This window comes from Ochotona princeps, chromosome 13 (genome assembly GCF_030435755.1).
Source record: "Ochotona princeps isolate mOchPri1 chromosome 13, mOchPri1.hap1, whole genome shotgun sequence".
NCBI classification, from domain to species: Eukaryota; Metazoa; Chordata; class Mammalia; order Lagomorpha; family Ochotonidae; genus Ochotona; species Ochotona princeps.
In genome coordinates, this window is record NC_080844.1 from 48337390 (window position 1) to 48352500 (window position 15111).

The window sequence follows — 15111 nt, forward strand, 5'->3', positions numbered from 1 at the left end:
TGCTTTGAGGGAACTTTGGGTCAGGTGCCAGCCAAGAGGGCATGGCTTGGCCAATCCTGTGGGTGCGGCCAGGCTCCTGCCCCACCTCCCCCACCCTCTCCCCTCTTTGCTTCCCTGCCTCCAGCTACCTCCATCCGGCACTTGGAAGCCACAAAAGATACCACACCCAATGGGGACCGGATCCAGGTGGGTGCAGAGTGGGGAAGGGGAAAGCGGAGGACAGCCTCAGATGTAGGTCGGGAAGGTACTGACTCCGGCAGGAACCTGGGATCCAGGCCAGCCTAGGGTGTTGCAGGGGCCCGGGGCTCCTAGGAAGCAGGTCTCCCTCCTTTGCTTTTCCCACCGGGCCTTTTCTTCCTGCTATGCCAGGACCCAGGGGTCTTCTCCATCAGCTGGGACATACAGGCGTAATGATGGCATTGATGCGGTAGCTGCACCAGGCTGCTGCTGCTGCTGATAGCAGTGGGAGATTGTGCTCTCGCCAGTGTGGTAGCGAGTACAGCTGGAGTGGGAGTGGAAAGATTCATATTTCCCAGGTTGCCAGGGAGGTGTGTTTGTGTCCAACCTGTCTATGTATATCTGTGTGCCATGGGCTGAGCAAGGCAAGCACTTTCCTGACTGGCCCCAAATGCCTCCGTTTGCTCTTTTAGATCCAAAAAGAAAGGAGTAGGGCTTGACACCTGGTGCTGGGTTTGCTCAGTCTGTGGGAAGCAAGCCAGCCCCCACTCCTGTCCTACCGTGCACTCATTGAATGGGAAAGGCTGCAAGGACTTCCTTCGACGCCCAGCTCTCCCCAAGAGGGACAGGTCAGACCCAGCTCCAACTGGATGGTTTCTGTCACCAGAGGGTGGGTCTGGAGCTGAGGCTGTGTTCCCTGAGACAAGCCAGTGTGTGAGCTGGCTGTCACTGCGTGGGTCTGTGTATGTGTCGTGTAACTGAACTCAAGTCTTGATGTGTCTCTGAGCTTGACAGCCACTGCAGGACCCCGGGCTGCCCAGAGCAGAGCCATGTGCTGAGCACCTCACACGGAGTACCTCCTAGAAGCTTCAGACTATCTAATGGGATGGATATCACAGGCCCTATTTTATGGAACTGGGACTGAGGCTCGAAGAGCTTATTAGCTGAAGACTACCTGGCTTGCAGCTGGAGGCATGGCGCCTGAACCCAGGCCAGCCCTCTCAAGTGTGGGGAGGGGCGAAGAGATGGGGCAGTGGCTCCTGCTCCCCTCGCCGGGGTGGGGTGTCATGAGTAGGATACAACTAGAGAGCAGCTGTGAGCCAGGACCTGGGCCAACCCCAGGGGGACACACAGGGCTGGCACTCCCAGGGAAACACACAGGCTGAGGAAGATCTTGTCTACTGCACTGCCGGACATGTTTGCATGACAACAGCTTGGCACACAGCCTGGGGGCACTTCTATTTATGCAGGCGGACTTGACTGGACTCGTGTCCCAAGAGTCAGGTCCTAATCCTTTGCCTTTCCCCCCTTTTTGTACCCTAAACCAGCAGGGTCAGAGTTATAAGCGAAGCTCACAATATATCTCAGGTAAGCAGATTTACAAGGCAGTTTCAGGAGACACACAGCTTATAGCAGCCAATAAAACACAGTCACAGACAGTTTATAGGAGCCCTCAACAATCCTTCAGCCGGGCAGCTGGTTCTTGGGTGTGATAGCAAGTGGGAGTGGGACTCCTGGAGGTGGCAGGGAGCCGGCCACCTTAGACAAGTGGTAGGTGTCAAAGTTTCAGGATCTAACACAGGTGGGTCTGTAGCAACGACATTGGAGGGTGGGTCAAGGGATCCTAGGGACATAGAGTGGTGCCCAAACTGGCTGTAGGAGCCTGCTCTGACCACACATGCGTGTGCTACTCCTGCAGCAGCTTGACATAACACAAGTTCATTAGATTTTAAATCCATTATTCTATAATGCCAAGAGTTTTGTCTACAATTGTCACCATAAGTATAGGGCAGCTGATGTCTGTGAGCATCATTGGAACTGTTGTAGAATGTTGGGTATTTGTGAAAACCCGTTCTAAATTTACCACCTACTTGACTGATCTTTTAAATTATTATTATTTAAAGGCAAAGAGAGACAAAGAGAGATGCTCCATGTTCACTGTCCAGCAGTGAGGGACTTGGTGCCTGGAATCAAAAATCATACACATGGACTACTGACTGACGGTCAATAGCCAAAGTTTATTAACAGCAAAAGACTTTTAAAGACTAAGGACCGGGAGCCTGCTAAGAGACCCTGCACCTGAGTGGGAGACCTGGAAGAGGCTCCTGGCTTCGGATCAGCTGAACTCTGACCGTTTTGGCCATCTGGGGAGTGAGTCATCAGATGGAATATCTTCCTTTGTGTCTCTCCTCCTCTCTGTATTTCTGACTTTTCAATTATATATATATATATACAGGTGATTATAATATATATTACATATTATATATAATATATTGTATACACACACTATATATACATGTTATATATGTGTGTGTATATACATATATATATATATATATACAGGTGATACCAAACTCCACTGGTATCACCTTAGGTGGCAGGGACCCAAGTACTTAAGCCAATACTGTTATCTCCCACGGTGCACATTAGCAGAAAATTGGAATCAAAACTGGGGCTTGGACTTGAACCCAAGCCCTCTGATAGGGGATATGGGGGTCAGTAAACTTGGTTGGTTAACATATACCACTTTCACCTTTTTAAAATGTTCAGTAGGAATTGATCATACTCATTTGATGCCACGAGAAATAATTAAAAGTTATATTCACCAAAACAAGCTCAAATTTCTTATTTTGAGAGACGAAGGAGAGTTCATTGAATGTTTTCTAAAAATTCAGCAATGACTGGCTTCCCTAATTCTCTGTATTTCCTTTTCCTGGTCATCACCACTCAAGACACAGAAGGTTTAGATGTTTCACTTCCTGTTTCTTCTCCAGGCTCTGTGTGACATTTTTAGCCCAAAGTCATCAATCAGCGTTCACTGCTCACATGAGGGGTGGTGGTGTGTTCACCTGCTGGGTGCCTCTCAGGTTTGGGGGAGTCTGCCCACAGGAGTACCAGCTGAGGCCACATATAGTCTTCCTCTCTGTGACACTTATGGGACACGGGGCTTACTGGAAACTGGGGACCAGACATTGGTGTCTTCTTCCGGCTCCTGGTTGACATCCTAACCCCTAGTGTGATGGCCCCAGTAGGTGACCAGATCATCAGATTTGTTGCCCTTATAAAAATGGCTCCAGCAAACTCTCTGGTTCTTACTCTGTCGCTGAGGACGTAGCTAGAAGGCAGCCACCTATTCCCAGGCAGCAGGACCCACCAGAACCCAGTCCTGCTGGCACCCAGCTGCAGCAGTTGCAGCCACAGAACTGTGAGCAAGCAGCTGCTGTGGAAGCAGCCCAGCCTACGGGGATTTTGTTCTCAGCTTCTTGCATACCACCCCCAACCTGCCCCGAGCTGTTCCTGTCCTGGAGTTCTATTATCTCCTCCTTGTCCCCAAGTCCACTTTAGACCCTGCCCAAGCACCTAAGGAGTCTTCCACTGCACAGCCCAGTATCTTTCTTGTCAGAAACCATATTTCCCGGGTAGGTAAGAAAAGCCTGATGGGTTGGGCACTGCCTTAAGTCCTGGCTTACATCAGCATCCCTTCTAGAATGTCATTGCAGTCCTGGCTGCCCTGCTTCTGATCCAACCTGTTGCTAATGCACCCAGGAAGCAGCTGGCTCAAGAACTTTAGTCCAACTCCAAGTATTGCAGGCAATTTGGTGGGGCATTTAGCACACTTGGGATCTAGTTCCCTCCCCTCTGTAATTCCTGGGTCATGAGAAGGCATGGATGTAAAGAAGCAGTCAAAGCTCTGCTCACCCCTGTGCCATGTGCCCAACCTTGGCCTTCTAGTCTCATTGCATTGTCCTGGCAACCATCCCATGGCCAGGGATCACTGAAGCATAAACTTGACTCTGCGCACCTCTTCCCCTCCAGCTTTCAGGAATTAGGAGTGGTATGAAAAACAGCATGCAAATGGCCTGCTCCCCCCCCCCCCCCGCCCCCAGCAGGTGCTGTGCCTTTAGGGAAATACCCAATTTGCATAGGACAGTGTGTGTGGTGGTCTGGTGTTGGGGGTGAAGGGTAGGGAAGGTGGGGTGCTGCACCAACCAGCAGCTGCCAGAGCCTCCAGGGACCAGGGCAGTAGACGAGGCCAGAGCCCAGAGCGGGATGTAGCTGTCCAATCAACCCAAATTAGCCAGGCTGGGTTAGCAGAGTTGTAAAAACACTCCCAATGTGTCTTGGTCTATTTTCTGTTGCTAAGAACACAATACCATGGAGAGTGTGCGTTATGGAGAAAAAATGTTGGTATGTGCTCACGCTTCTGGTCCAGAGTCAAGAGCCTCCATCTGGCGCTGACCTTACTGCTGGCAGAGTCTAGGAGCATCACAGGACATCACAAAAATTACTAGAGCCACGGAGAGTGCAAGAGACCCAGCCAAGACAGCCCTTAGGCAGACTCAAGATAACCCATTCGGCCGGTTCATCAGTGAATTGTCTGGCTGGCTGAATCCACTCCTGAAAGCATTGGCCTGGTCATCTCCCAGATTTTAATGTGAGCTTAGGAGGGGTCAAGCCCCCCTACAAACCATAGCTTCCTGTTGCACCAGCCGAGCCATACTGGGAACAATATTTTGTGACAAAATTGCAGTGTTCACACATAATGTATCCACATTTCTTACAAAGCCCAGCCTCCATTCCAGGGATGTGGGGCCATGGGACTGCACTCTGGCACACAACTTTAACCCCACCCCTGTTCATTTTCCCTGCTTTTTTTTCTGCTCTGTGAAGCTTAGCCCAGAAGCATCACCCATGCCTCTGTGCCCCACCCTTCCTCCTCTGTACTTCTGCCTCTCTCTGCCTCTCTTAAAGATTTATTTATCTGAAAGGCAGAGTGACAGAAAGAGATATTTTCCATATGCTGGTTCATTCCCCAAAAGGCCACAGAGGCTGGGGTTGGTTCAAGCCAAAGTCAGGAGTCAGAACCACCACACCCAGGCCTCTCCCTTCTCCCTCTCCCCCCCAACCTATCTAACTGCAGGACGAAGTCAGGGTCCTGAGTCAACTGCCCGAGGCTGCTGCAGACCTGGCAGAGATGGGGCTGCAGCTGCCCAGGTTGCAGGCAGGGGACCTTGTGCAGCCAAAGCCCTTATTTCCAGCACTTCCCGGCCTCTCCCAGTTGCCTCTGTGTCTCCCAGAAGGGGCTTCGCCTACAGGATGGGATGGAGGTGGGGAGGCTGGAGCTAGCTGGCCCTGCAGCTGATCTTCCACTCCTGCCAGCTTGCATGGTGCACCCTCCCTTGGGCTGGCTGCTGTCTTGCCATCACCCCATCCTCCCTTCCAGATTGGAAGCTCCATTAAGATAGGACAAGGTCTTGGGCCAGTATGGTGGCATAAGAAGCTAATCCTCCATCTGTGGTGCCTATAGTTTGTGTTCTGGCTTTTCTACTTCTGATCTAGCTTCCTGCATATGACTTGGGAAAGCAGCAACAAATGGCTCAGGTCCTTGGGCCTCTGCATCCATGGGGAGACCCGGAGCAAGCTCCTGGCTTTGGTTTTGAATTGGCTCAGGTCTGGCTGTTGTGGTCATTCGGGGAAGGAACCAGCAGATGGAGAAAGTCTCTGTCTTTCCTTTCTCTGTTAAGTCTGATTCACAAGTAAATATAAAAAAAATAATGAGGTCTGCTTTGCTCTGGGCACTTGAGGCATTCAGAGAGTAACTGCATCATGAGAAAACTTTTTCATGAGAAGTCTGCAGCGCCCCTGGCCCGAGGCTAGGCCTCTGTTCTCCCTTCCTTCCTTCCTTTAGATGCTCTACATCCTCTTCACACTTCCCTTTCCACTTGTCGAAACCTTCCCCACCCTTCCAGACCCATTCAGATGGCACTTCCACCCTGAAACCTTCCCTGATCTTGCAGTTTGGAGCTCTAGTGTCCCTGCTAAACCCAAGGTACTTGGCTTGCCCCTCCTATACAAATATCATAATAAATTCTGTTCCCATCTCTGTCTCCTTAATAGACAGTCCTCCTGGGGGTCATGGACAGGCCATCTGTGGATTTCCTCTATGCCTGGACTGCTAGCTTCCTAGGCAATGCTCAGTAGGAGACTTAGAAGGCAGGTGGTGGCTTTTTACTAGTGAGCTGCTTCCTTGGAGCTCACAGCAGGGTCCCGGGGCCTCCTTTGCACTGGCTGGGTGCTGGACCATCTCCAAGGTTTACCCTCTCTCTCTGCACCCAATCATTGCTAATCATTTGCCTAAATGGTGCCCTGCCTCAGACATTTGCATGGCCTGACCACAACCCACCCTTGGGACCACGCCAGGATGCAGGGATTTTTCTGGTCTCAAAGGGTCATTGACAAGAGCCCAGGAGAGCAAAGATGGCCTAACGGAGGGGGCTGGGCACCGGGGTCACCCAGGGGCCCCTGCACTGCCCTCAGGGCTCTGAGGAAGTAGAAAAGCCAGAGTGAGCCCAGCACTGCCTGACTGTGACCACCATTCGTGCTGGATGGGCAGGGGAGAACACGCCGGATGTGTGTGGCGAATGAGTCATCAGGGGAGGGCAGAGGCTAAATCTTCCCCAAGCCCTTCCTGTGGAGGCAGCCAGAGACTGGTTGGCAAATCCCCAGCATTTTTGGGTTTTTTGTTCTGCATCCATTCCTGGTTCTGGTGCTAGGCTCACCAGGTGCCACCAGAGGTGATAGGCAGCACATACCCCTGGGAATGCCTAAGGAAGGGATTGTATGAGGCTGTCAGGGCTGGGGATGGCAGGAGAGCAGAGGGCTGAACTGAGAAAGGAGGCTGGGCCAGGCTAGATGTAGAAGGGGTGGACCTGGTTTATGTGAGGGCCGAGTGTGTGCTGGGCAGAATCAGGCTGGACTGCAACACCCATTGGTTCCAGAGGAAGTCGGGGCTGCAAACAGAACCAACCTAGCAATTGCAACCACCAGCTGTTCGCGGTGATGGACTGTACCCTACCCATACTTGCAAGGACACACAAGAATCTGGTCTGGGTTCACCTCAGACAGTTTCTTTAGGGATCCAGTCAATTGAACTGCCGGACTCAGATCCCTAACCAAGAAAAGACAGAGGACAGAACAAATCAATCAACTATCTCAGCCATATGTTGGCAGTGAAAAACAGGGCAAATGGAGATTCTAAGATGGACTATGTCAACCAGTGGATTCTGCAGCAATTTCTTTGTGCTTGGAATGGCGAGATTGGCAGCAATTCATAACTGTTGAACTATCAAAACCACTTGAGCAAGATCCTCCGAGCATGCCCCACATCGGGGACATGGGATGGGTGGGAGACTGGGTGGGGCTTCTCCCTTTACCTCCCCTTTTACCCCAGATATAGAAAAAAATGTGGAAATGATAGTCTTACCCACTTTCCTGTAGCCCTTGAACCCTGTGCCCTAATTAACTATGTAAAGATTGTCAAAAATAGGGCCCGGCGGGGTGGCCTAGCGGCTAAAGTCCTCGCTTTGAATGCCCCAGGATCCCATATGGGCACCGGTTCTAATCCCGGCAGCTCCACTTCCCATCCAGCTTCCTGCTTGTGGCCTGGGAAAGCAGTTGAGGACGGCCCATTGGGACCCTGCACCGGCGTGGGAGACCCGGAAGAGGTTCCTGGTTCCCGGCTTCGGATAGGCGCGCATCGGCCTGTTGCGACTCACTTGGGAAGTGAATCATCGGACGAAAGATCTTCCTCTCTGTCTCTCCTCCTCTCTGTATATCTGGCTGTAATAAAATGAATAAATCTTAAAAAAAAAAAGATTGTCAAAAATAAAATAAAAAATGAAAAAAAAAAAAAAGAAGTGGTGGACTTGGGCAAGAAGCAGCTTGGAGGGGTCAGCACTCTTGACATCCAGACACAAAATCATTACCCCCTCCGCTCCCCTCCCCCCACTGGCTGGGGCTGGGGGCGGGAATCTACAAAGCTTTCTGCCTGTGGTGGCCCTCCAGAAGCATTAACTAATGTTTTCAAGAGGAACTTGTTGAACTTGCTAGAATTTATCATAAAGGCCTTGGTGGAAGCTTCTGGACACCCAGTGAAAGCACTGACAACAAACAGAACTATCCAGAAGGCAGGTGCAAGAGCCAGGCCTAGAGGGATCAAATTCCAGGTCTCCCGCGGAAATCTTCGGCAAAGTAACCTTTATGTGCATCAGTTTTCCCTTCTAAAAACTTGGGCTAATAGTCATGCAGTCTGCACACTAGATTATGATGAGGACTGACTTTAACCTATGGGGAGAAGCTGGAAGCTTCCACCTCATTGTTATTTTTTTTTTAAGATTTATTTATCTTTATTACAAAGTCAGATATCCAGAGAGGAAGATCTTCTGTTCAATGATTCACTCTCTAAGTGACCGCAACGGCCTTTGGGCCGTCCTCGACTGCTTTCCCAGGCCACAAGCAGGGAATGGATGGGAAGTGGGGCTGCCGGGACTAGAACCGGAGCACATATGGGATCCTGGCGGGTTCAAGGTGAGGACTTCAGCCGCTAGGCCACTTCGTTATTACTTAGCATGCTTAGCATTGACTGTGGTAGGTCCGTTTGGCTTCCTGATGGGAAGCATCTGTTTTACTTGGGAACTAGTTAGAGATGCAGACCCCTGGGCCTAGTGTGAGGCGCTCTGAGTTACAAACTGCATGTCATAAGCACTCAGGTGCAGCGCATCCATGTTAAGGTTTGCAAAAGGCAGACTAGAGGTCATCTGGGTAAAGTCCTAGGGGCTTCACGCAGATTGCAGCAGGCCTGGGCCAGGCACTACACATCCATGTTTGGAGAGGGCCTGGCGCTAGTGGCCCCAACTAGGGCGCGGTGGTTGAGGCCAGCAGCCCACAGTCCCGGAGGCGCTGAGAGGTCGAGTGGTGGCTTGCTGGAGTACCACCTGCTTAGGAGTCGGTCCACCTGCTCCCGGCTGGACACGGCGCGCAGGTGGGCTTTCTCACTACCACCGGCCAGGGCTTCCGGATCCTCTGGGCTTGCGGCTGCGGCGGCTGCGGCTGGAACCTGGCGCAGCCCGCGGGCTCGCAGCTCGCTCTGCATGCTGGCGAAGAAGTGCAGCACGCAACGGTGGGCGAAGTCCCGCGCGTGCTCACAGCACGTCTCATCAAAGAGTTTCTGCTCCAGGTCCACGTAGTTGCTCCAGTATCGGCGCTGCAGGAAGACTGTCTGGTCGAAGCAAGGCCTTAGGCAGCGGGCCAGGAAGGCTGCGAGGATCAGCAGCAGGGTGAGGCTCCAGCCGATGGCCTGTGGGGAGGGGAGGCACAGGTCCGCGGGGGGCTGGGCTGCAGGGGCAACTCCATCATTCCCCTGCTCCTTATCCTTTCCACCCACTTCCGATTCCCACCTGCCAATCGTCCTCTTATCCATCTATCCATCCTTCCTCACATTCATTCTCACACCGTTGCCTCTGTTCCTCTCACAGGACACCTGACGGTCATTTTCCCATCCAGCCATCCTCCCAACCCTCCTTCTTGTCAATGACTCACTCCCTTAGCACCCATCTCCCTCCCTCCATTCCTGCCCCCATGCTCCCATCCTGCCTTCTATTTATCTATCCCAGCAATCCATTCGCCCTTCCAGGCCAAGAAGAAGAAAATCTGGAAGCAGCTTTCCAAGGCCAGAGGCCACCCCTCTTGCTCTTTCTTCCTGCCCAAAGCTCCGAGCTCTTCAAAGGCCACTGAAAGACCTGGAGCAAGCATGTGGTGGTGGAACAGAGAAGTTGCTCCTCTAAGCCACAGAGCCCTGAGTCCCGAGCAGGTGTGGGTGTGAGTTGCCCACTTCACAAAGCTCTCCCCTGTTCCTCCCCCAGCACGGCCCCATCCCACGTCTAGGCATTTGTACACCAGGAACAGAAATGTGGACAACTTGGGAGGCATGATGTGACTGATAACTTGCAGCTGAGTCACAGTCAAGATCTGTGAGATCCTAGAGGGGTCAATGAGGCTAGAGGGACCATTGAGGGGAGGTGACCACAACCCCTTTCTTTTGCAGGAGGAACTGAGATCCAGGGAAAGTGCCACGGCAGGGGTCACAGACTGAGCCAGAATCAAGTGCACCCTGAACGGGCCGCCCCTCCCTCTACAGAATCACAGAGCTTTCCTTTGCCGTGAGTCTGACCCCCAGAGGGTAGGGCTTGTGCCTATGTGCTCCGGAGCCCTGATGGAACTCCCTGCACTCTCTGATGACATAGCCCAGCACTGGGGCCTTTGAAGTGGCAGTGGTGGGATCTGAGTCTGGGCTGGGGCGGGGGTCTCTCGAGGGTTTATCTTCAGGATAAGGAAGCTGGTGCCCGGTGGGGAAGCCTGGCATGGGAGGGGAGCGGCTCAGAGGAGCAGTGGTGGGCATATTCAGATGCCTGATCTGCTTCTTACACACTGTGGCTTTGGTCTCAATTTTCTTGGTTGAAAAATGGGAGGAATGTACCTGTTTCACAGGGGTGGTCTCCGAATTAAGAGAAGTCATGCATACAAAATGCTTCATGCAATGTCTGACACTTAATGGGTCAGTAAGTGGTCATGGCTATCTCAGGTGGGAAGGATGAGTGTGTCTGGAAGAGTATGTATGGGGCAAGGGCTGGGGCAGGGGATGGGTTTACTGCCTCCTGAAAGAGGATGGGCATCTGGTCTGTGTCCTGCCATGAGTCTCTCCAAGGACTGTGCTCCCCCACCTCCCTCCAGCCATGGAGCCTTCTGTTCTTGCATGTGTGGGGCAATCCTTGATTCTTCCATGCCCCAGCCTATCTGGGAAAGTGTGTGGGCTGGGGAGGAGCACCCGTACTTACCTGTGATAGACACCGTAGGTAGCGAGCCACTGCCTTCCGAGCAGGGCTGTCCCTGACCAGCTCATCCTCCTTGCAGGGTATCTTGGCCAGGAAGAGCTGCACCTGGCTGGGGGTCATGTTGGCAAAGTCCAGAAACTTCTCGGGGTCCACAGAACTGCTGAAGGCACACACGAAGCACTTCCCATCCAGGAGGGCCAGCAGGATCCAGACGAGGGGGGCAGCCAGCGCCCTCTGTAGCACAGAGGAACACATGTACCTGGCCAGGAGAGGAAAGAGAGGGCCCCGAGGGCTGGGAGTCAGTCTCGGCAGGAAGGACAGGGAGCGGCCAGCATGGACTGCCCAGGAGGGCTGGAAAACTCTGGACAAAGTTGTGGCTAAGGAGGGACTGCAGCTCTCCATGGTGATCTCTGTACCTCAGTGAAGAGGAGGGTGGCCAGGTCCCTAACACCGCTGGCACCAGGATGCTGCGGAGATTCATGCTCTGGGTCTGCAGTGGACCTGCCTAGGTCCAGAGGTAGGTGATGCACTGATGGCTTGTCCTGTTGGTGTGGACAGTCTGAGCATCCCATGCTCCCAGAGGATTCCCTGCCGGGCTGGGGGAGGTGACCCAACCCAGCTTCTATCCCAAGACTAGTGGCTGGTGCACAAACACCCAGCACCCAGTGGGACAACTCTAAGGGCTCCTCTGTCACATCCTCTCTGAGCCTGTTTTGGGTGGGAGCCTAAACCCAGAGCTCCAGCCAGTACCTCCTGTAGGGGCAGCAGCTCCACCCTCAGCCCTTCTGCCCATGTCCAGGTAGCCCACCCTGCCCTCTCACAGGCCTCGGGTACCTTTCCTCACCAACTTGGAACAGGAGCTTAGTGGAGCCACACCTACAGAATCCCAGTGCATGTGAGCACCCCATGGGGCTGCATCACAGACTGTGTCAGTCCCTGAGACCGTGTGGCTGAGGTTGCATTAACAGGGGAGGCAGCTGCTGTTTGCAGCTGGCTGCAATGCACATGCCCTGCTCAGGGGTGAATTGTCAGTAGTGCTCGCTCCAGCATTTTCCATGGAGGGCAATGTGGCTAGGAGGTGGACTAGGAGACCCATCTTTCAGCCACATTAGGTTCACCAAGGCCTTTAGTAGACTGTGACATGCTTGCGTGGATGGCCGTTTACGCATGCAGCACATCCTGACCCTCAGCAAAGATGTGGCCTGAGCAATTCCTGTGCTCACAGCTCCGGCCATGAAAAAGGTGGCAAGTGACAGGGACAGAAAGCCCTGGTCCAGAGTGAACACTGGCAAATGGGCCTCTGAGCTGATGATTGCCAGGGGGCAGGAGGGGCACACCTGGCAGTGCCTGCGGGATAGACGGAGTTGGGGTGCCGCTGCTGTATCCATGGGATGGCGTGGGGCAAGAGCTAACCTGATGATGCCTGGGTCCTTCCTGCGGTGCCCAGTGGGCCGGAGCCATTCCTCCACCATCACCACGGACTGCCGGTTGGCCAGGAGGCCGCAGAGGAAGAGGGCCAGTGGGGGTGTGAGCAGCAGGCCCAGGCCATAGAGGGCATTGTAGCGCGCCAGGCAGGGGCAGTTGAAATCAAAGGAGGTGTATAGCTTGACCGTGGTTGCAGCTAGCAGCAGACAGATGCCATTCATCACTGACTCTGAGCTGGACTGCAGGTGCTGGAAGAGCATGCGGAACTTATCCATGGCTCCGGTGAGCGGTCATCGGCTGGGTGGTGAGGCTGGGGCTGCTTTCCTGGCCAGGGACAGGCCACACCAGGTGGGGAGCCTGAGGTTTGTAGGAGACACTCTCCTCTTTGGATGGTCTTCTAAACCTGTCTCTCAGGCCAAGGGCTAAAAGCAGAGGCAGGCTCTCTCCAGAGAAGGTGTCCGTGCTCAGCCAATCGCCCAAAAATATCCCCACTGCTACTTTCCTCCGTTCCTGGTGGACACGTCACTGGCCTGTGACCTGCCAGCCCAAAGCATCCCTAGGCAAATGGGCCCCGCCCTCTCGCTCCACCCCTCCCCAGCCCAGCCTTCTCCTCTTCAGGGCCTAGATATTCAGGCCAGATTGTCAGTGGAACTTCCTTGAAGCAGGCAAATTCTCTGGGTGTGATCAACTCAGCACAGATGGGTGTTGATAAAAGCTGGAGGTTGTCTGCCCTTGATCAGAAATACACCTGACTCAGCTAAGCCCAGGAGTGTTGACAGCGGGCCCGGGACTCGGACTTGGACTCAGACACTCGCAATGCCCCACATTAGCCACCTGACCCCTTGTGAGGGCGATTTCCCAGAGGGCTCGGGAGCCCTCTACTCTTGAGGGGGTGGCTGTAGCTAGTGGGGTACAATGCTGCGAGACCTCGAGAGCCGCAGAGGGCCCCTTGTAGCCCGAGCCCCACAGAGCTGCACTTTCCAGATCCTGAACGCCTGTCTCTCCGCTAAACCTGAGAGGTGAAACAGACACAGGGACGGACCAAATGACAAGGAAGAAGTAAAACAAAACAGCTTGAGCTGCAGCTGACAGAAAGGTCCCACTGAGACTTGAACTCGGCTTGCCAGGCTCAGAGTCCAAAGTGCTCACCATGACACCATGGAACCTGTGATGGAGCAGCGTTCTCCTCATTGCAGATGCACAAGCCCTTTCCTCACCTTCGTTGACCACCCCCACCAACCCCACACCCGGGTCCCTTTGCCCAGGCGTTTCTCCCAGCCAGCCTGGTCTCCCGCTTGATTCACCTGAGGCAAAAGGAGGCGCCCCCAGCTCGAGTTCTCTTTGCGGCTCTCTATAGGTGTTTGTCTCCCACCGTGAGACTAAGTCCATTTGGAGACTGGGAAGACTGGCAAGCCTCCCCCTCCATCCCTCCTCAAAGCCAAGAACCATAGGTTCCCTGGGACTCCCAGCTGACTGGGCACAGAGTTCACCACCTGGCACTGTCCTCCATCCAGACTGCCAGGGGGAAAGCAGTGCACCTTCCCGGGACTGCCCCCTCGTGGCCGGGAGAACTTTCTCCCGCCTAGGGAAGAGAGCATGGAAAAGAAATTGTTATGTCTCTGTGTATTCTTTCACAATATTTGTAATTTACAGAAAGGATATATCCTTGTGTTCCTCGTGTTAAAGAACGGCGGGAAAAAGAAAGGAAGACTTCCAAAATGAAAGAAGAATGAATCAGTTGTTGAGAGGGGAAGGGAGAAGTCGGAGCAAGAGGGAGGGCCTCTCTGGGTTGAGAATTCCGGGAAGGGAGCGCAGGTGGTTCTGAGAGGAGCTAAGGAGAGCCGGCTCTTCCCCAGGCAACCAGCAGGAGGCCAGTGGGCTGAGCAGCTTCCTCCTGAAGGTGCCTTCCCTCCAAATCTGTCCCCTTCCTCCTCTTCTGCTCTAAGTGGCTCTGAAAACCATCTTCACCTCCCTAATTGTGTTGGTTAGGTTGGCCTAAGGCTGCTCTGCACTTGTGAAATGAGGGTTTGGTCACTTGAGCTGACAAGTCCAGCTGTGCTTCCGATCCAACGCTACAGCATTCCTCCTCAACTTATTCCATGTCATATATTCGTTCTGACTACCAAGTTCGGACCTTTCATTCCTTTTTTTTTTTAAATGTTATTTTATTTTGATTGGAAAGTCAGACACAGAAAAGAGGAGAAAGTGAGAGGAAGATCTTCTGTCCATTGATTCACTCCCCAAGTGGCTGCAAGGACCAGAACTGGGCCAAACCCAAGCCAGGCCCTGTCCACGGGACCACCAGCCCCAGTCACATGATCACCAGGCCCTGTCCACGTGACCACGTGACCACCAGGCCCTGCAGCCCCAGAAGCTTTCCTGCCTGCTAACAAGGCTGTCTTAGGTTCTGGGACAGGCGTGTGGGCTCTGGTGCTGTGGACCCACCAGAGGAAGAGCCGGAAGCTGCATGGACGTGATTTCTACCCAGTTACACACAGCTCCAGAGGGAAGTCACTGCTCCCAGGTAGGACTAACCCCAAGGCTTCCTGTGACCCAAAGGTGTATGAGGATATGGCGCCTCCTGCTGGAAGCACCTGCTCTGTTTTCTGTGAATGTTGTATGTACCCATGCCAGTTTGTGCAACTCATGCCTGAATGCTTCAGAAAGCTTGTGGGAAAACAGAAATAAAAGACTAGCTTGTTTTGGTGGGAAAAAAAGTTGAAAAAAAAGGATGAGTGAAGAAATTTTGATCCTTAAGTATGAAAACCTGGACCTGGAACAGTAGCCTAGTGGCTAAGTGCTTTGCTTGCATGTGCCAGAATCCTATATGGGTGCTGGT

General features: G+C 53.3%; 1 protein-coding gene across 1 annotated transcript; it reads right to left on the reverse strand.

Moving 5' to 3' along the window:
• Positions 1-8605: 8605 nt before the first annotated feature.
• On the reverse strand, positions 8606-12985 carry CALHM3 (calcium homeostasis modulator 3). Its single transcript, XM_004580229.2, has 3 exons — positions 12261-12985; positions 10851-11106; positions 8606-9313 (listed from the first exon to the last, which is right to left on the reverse strand). The coding sequence occupies exons 1-3, from the start codon at positions 12545-12547 to the stop codon at positions 8828-8830; spliced, it is 1029 nt and encodes a 342-aa protein (XP_004580286.2). The 5' UTR covers positions 12548-12985; the 3' UTR covers positions 8606-8827.
• Positions 12986-15111: the final 2126 nt, after the last annotated feature.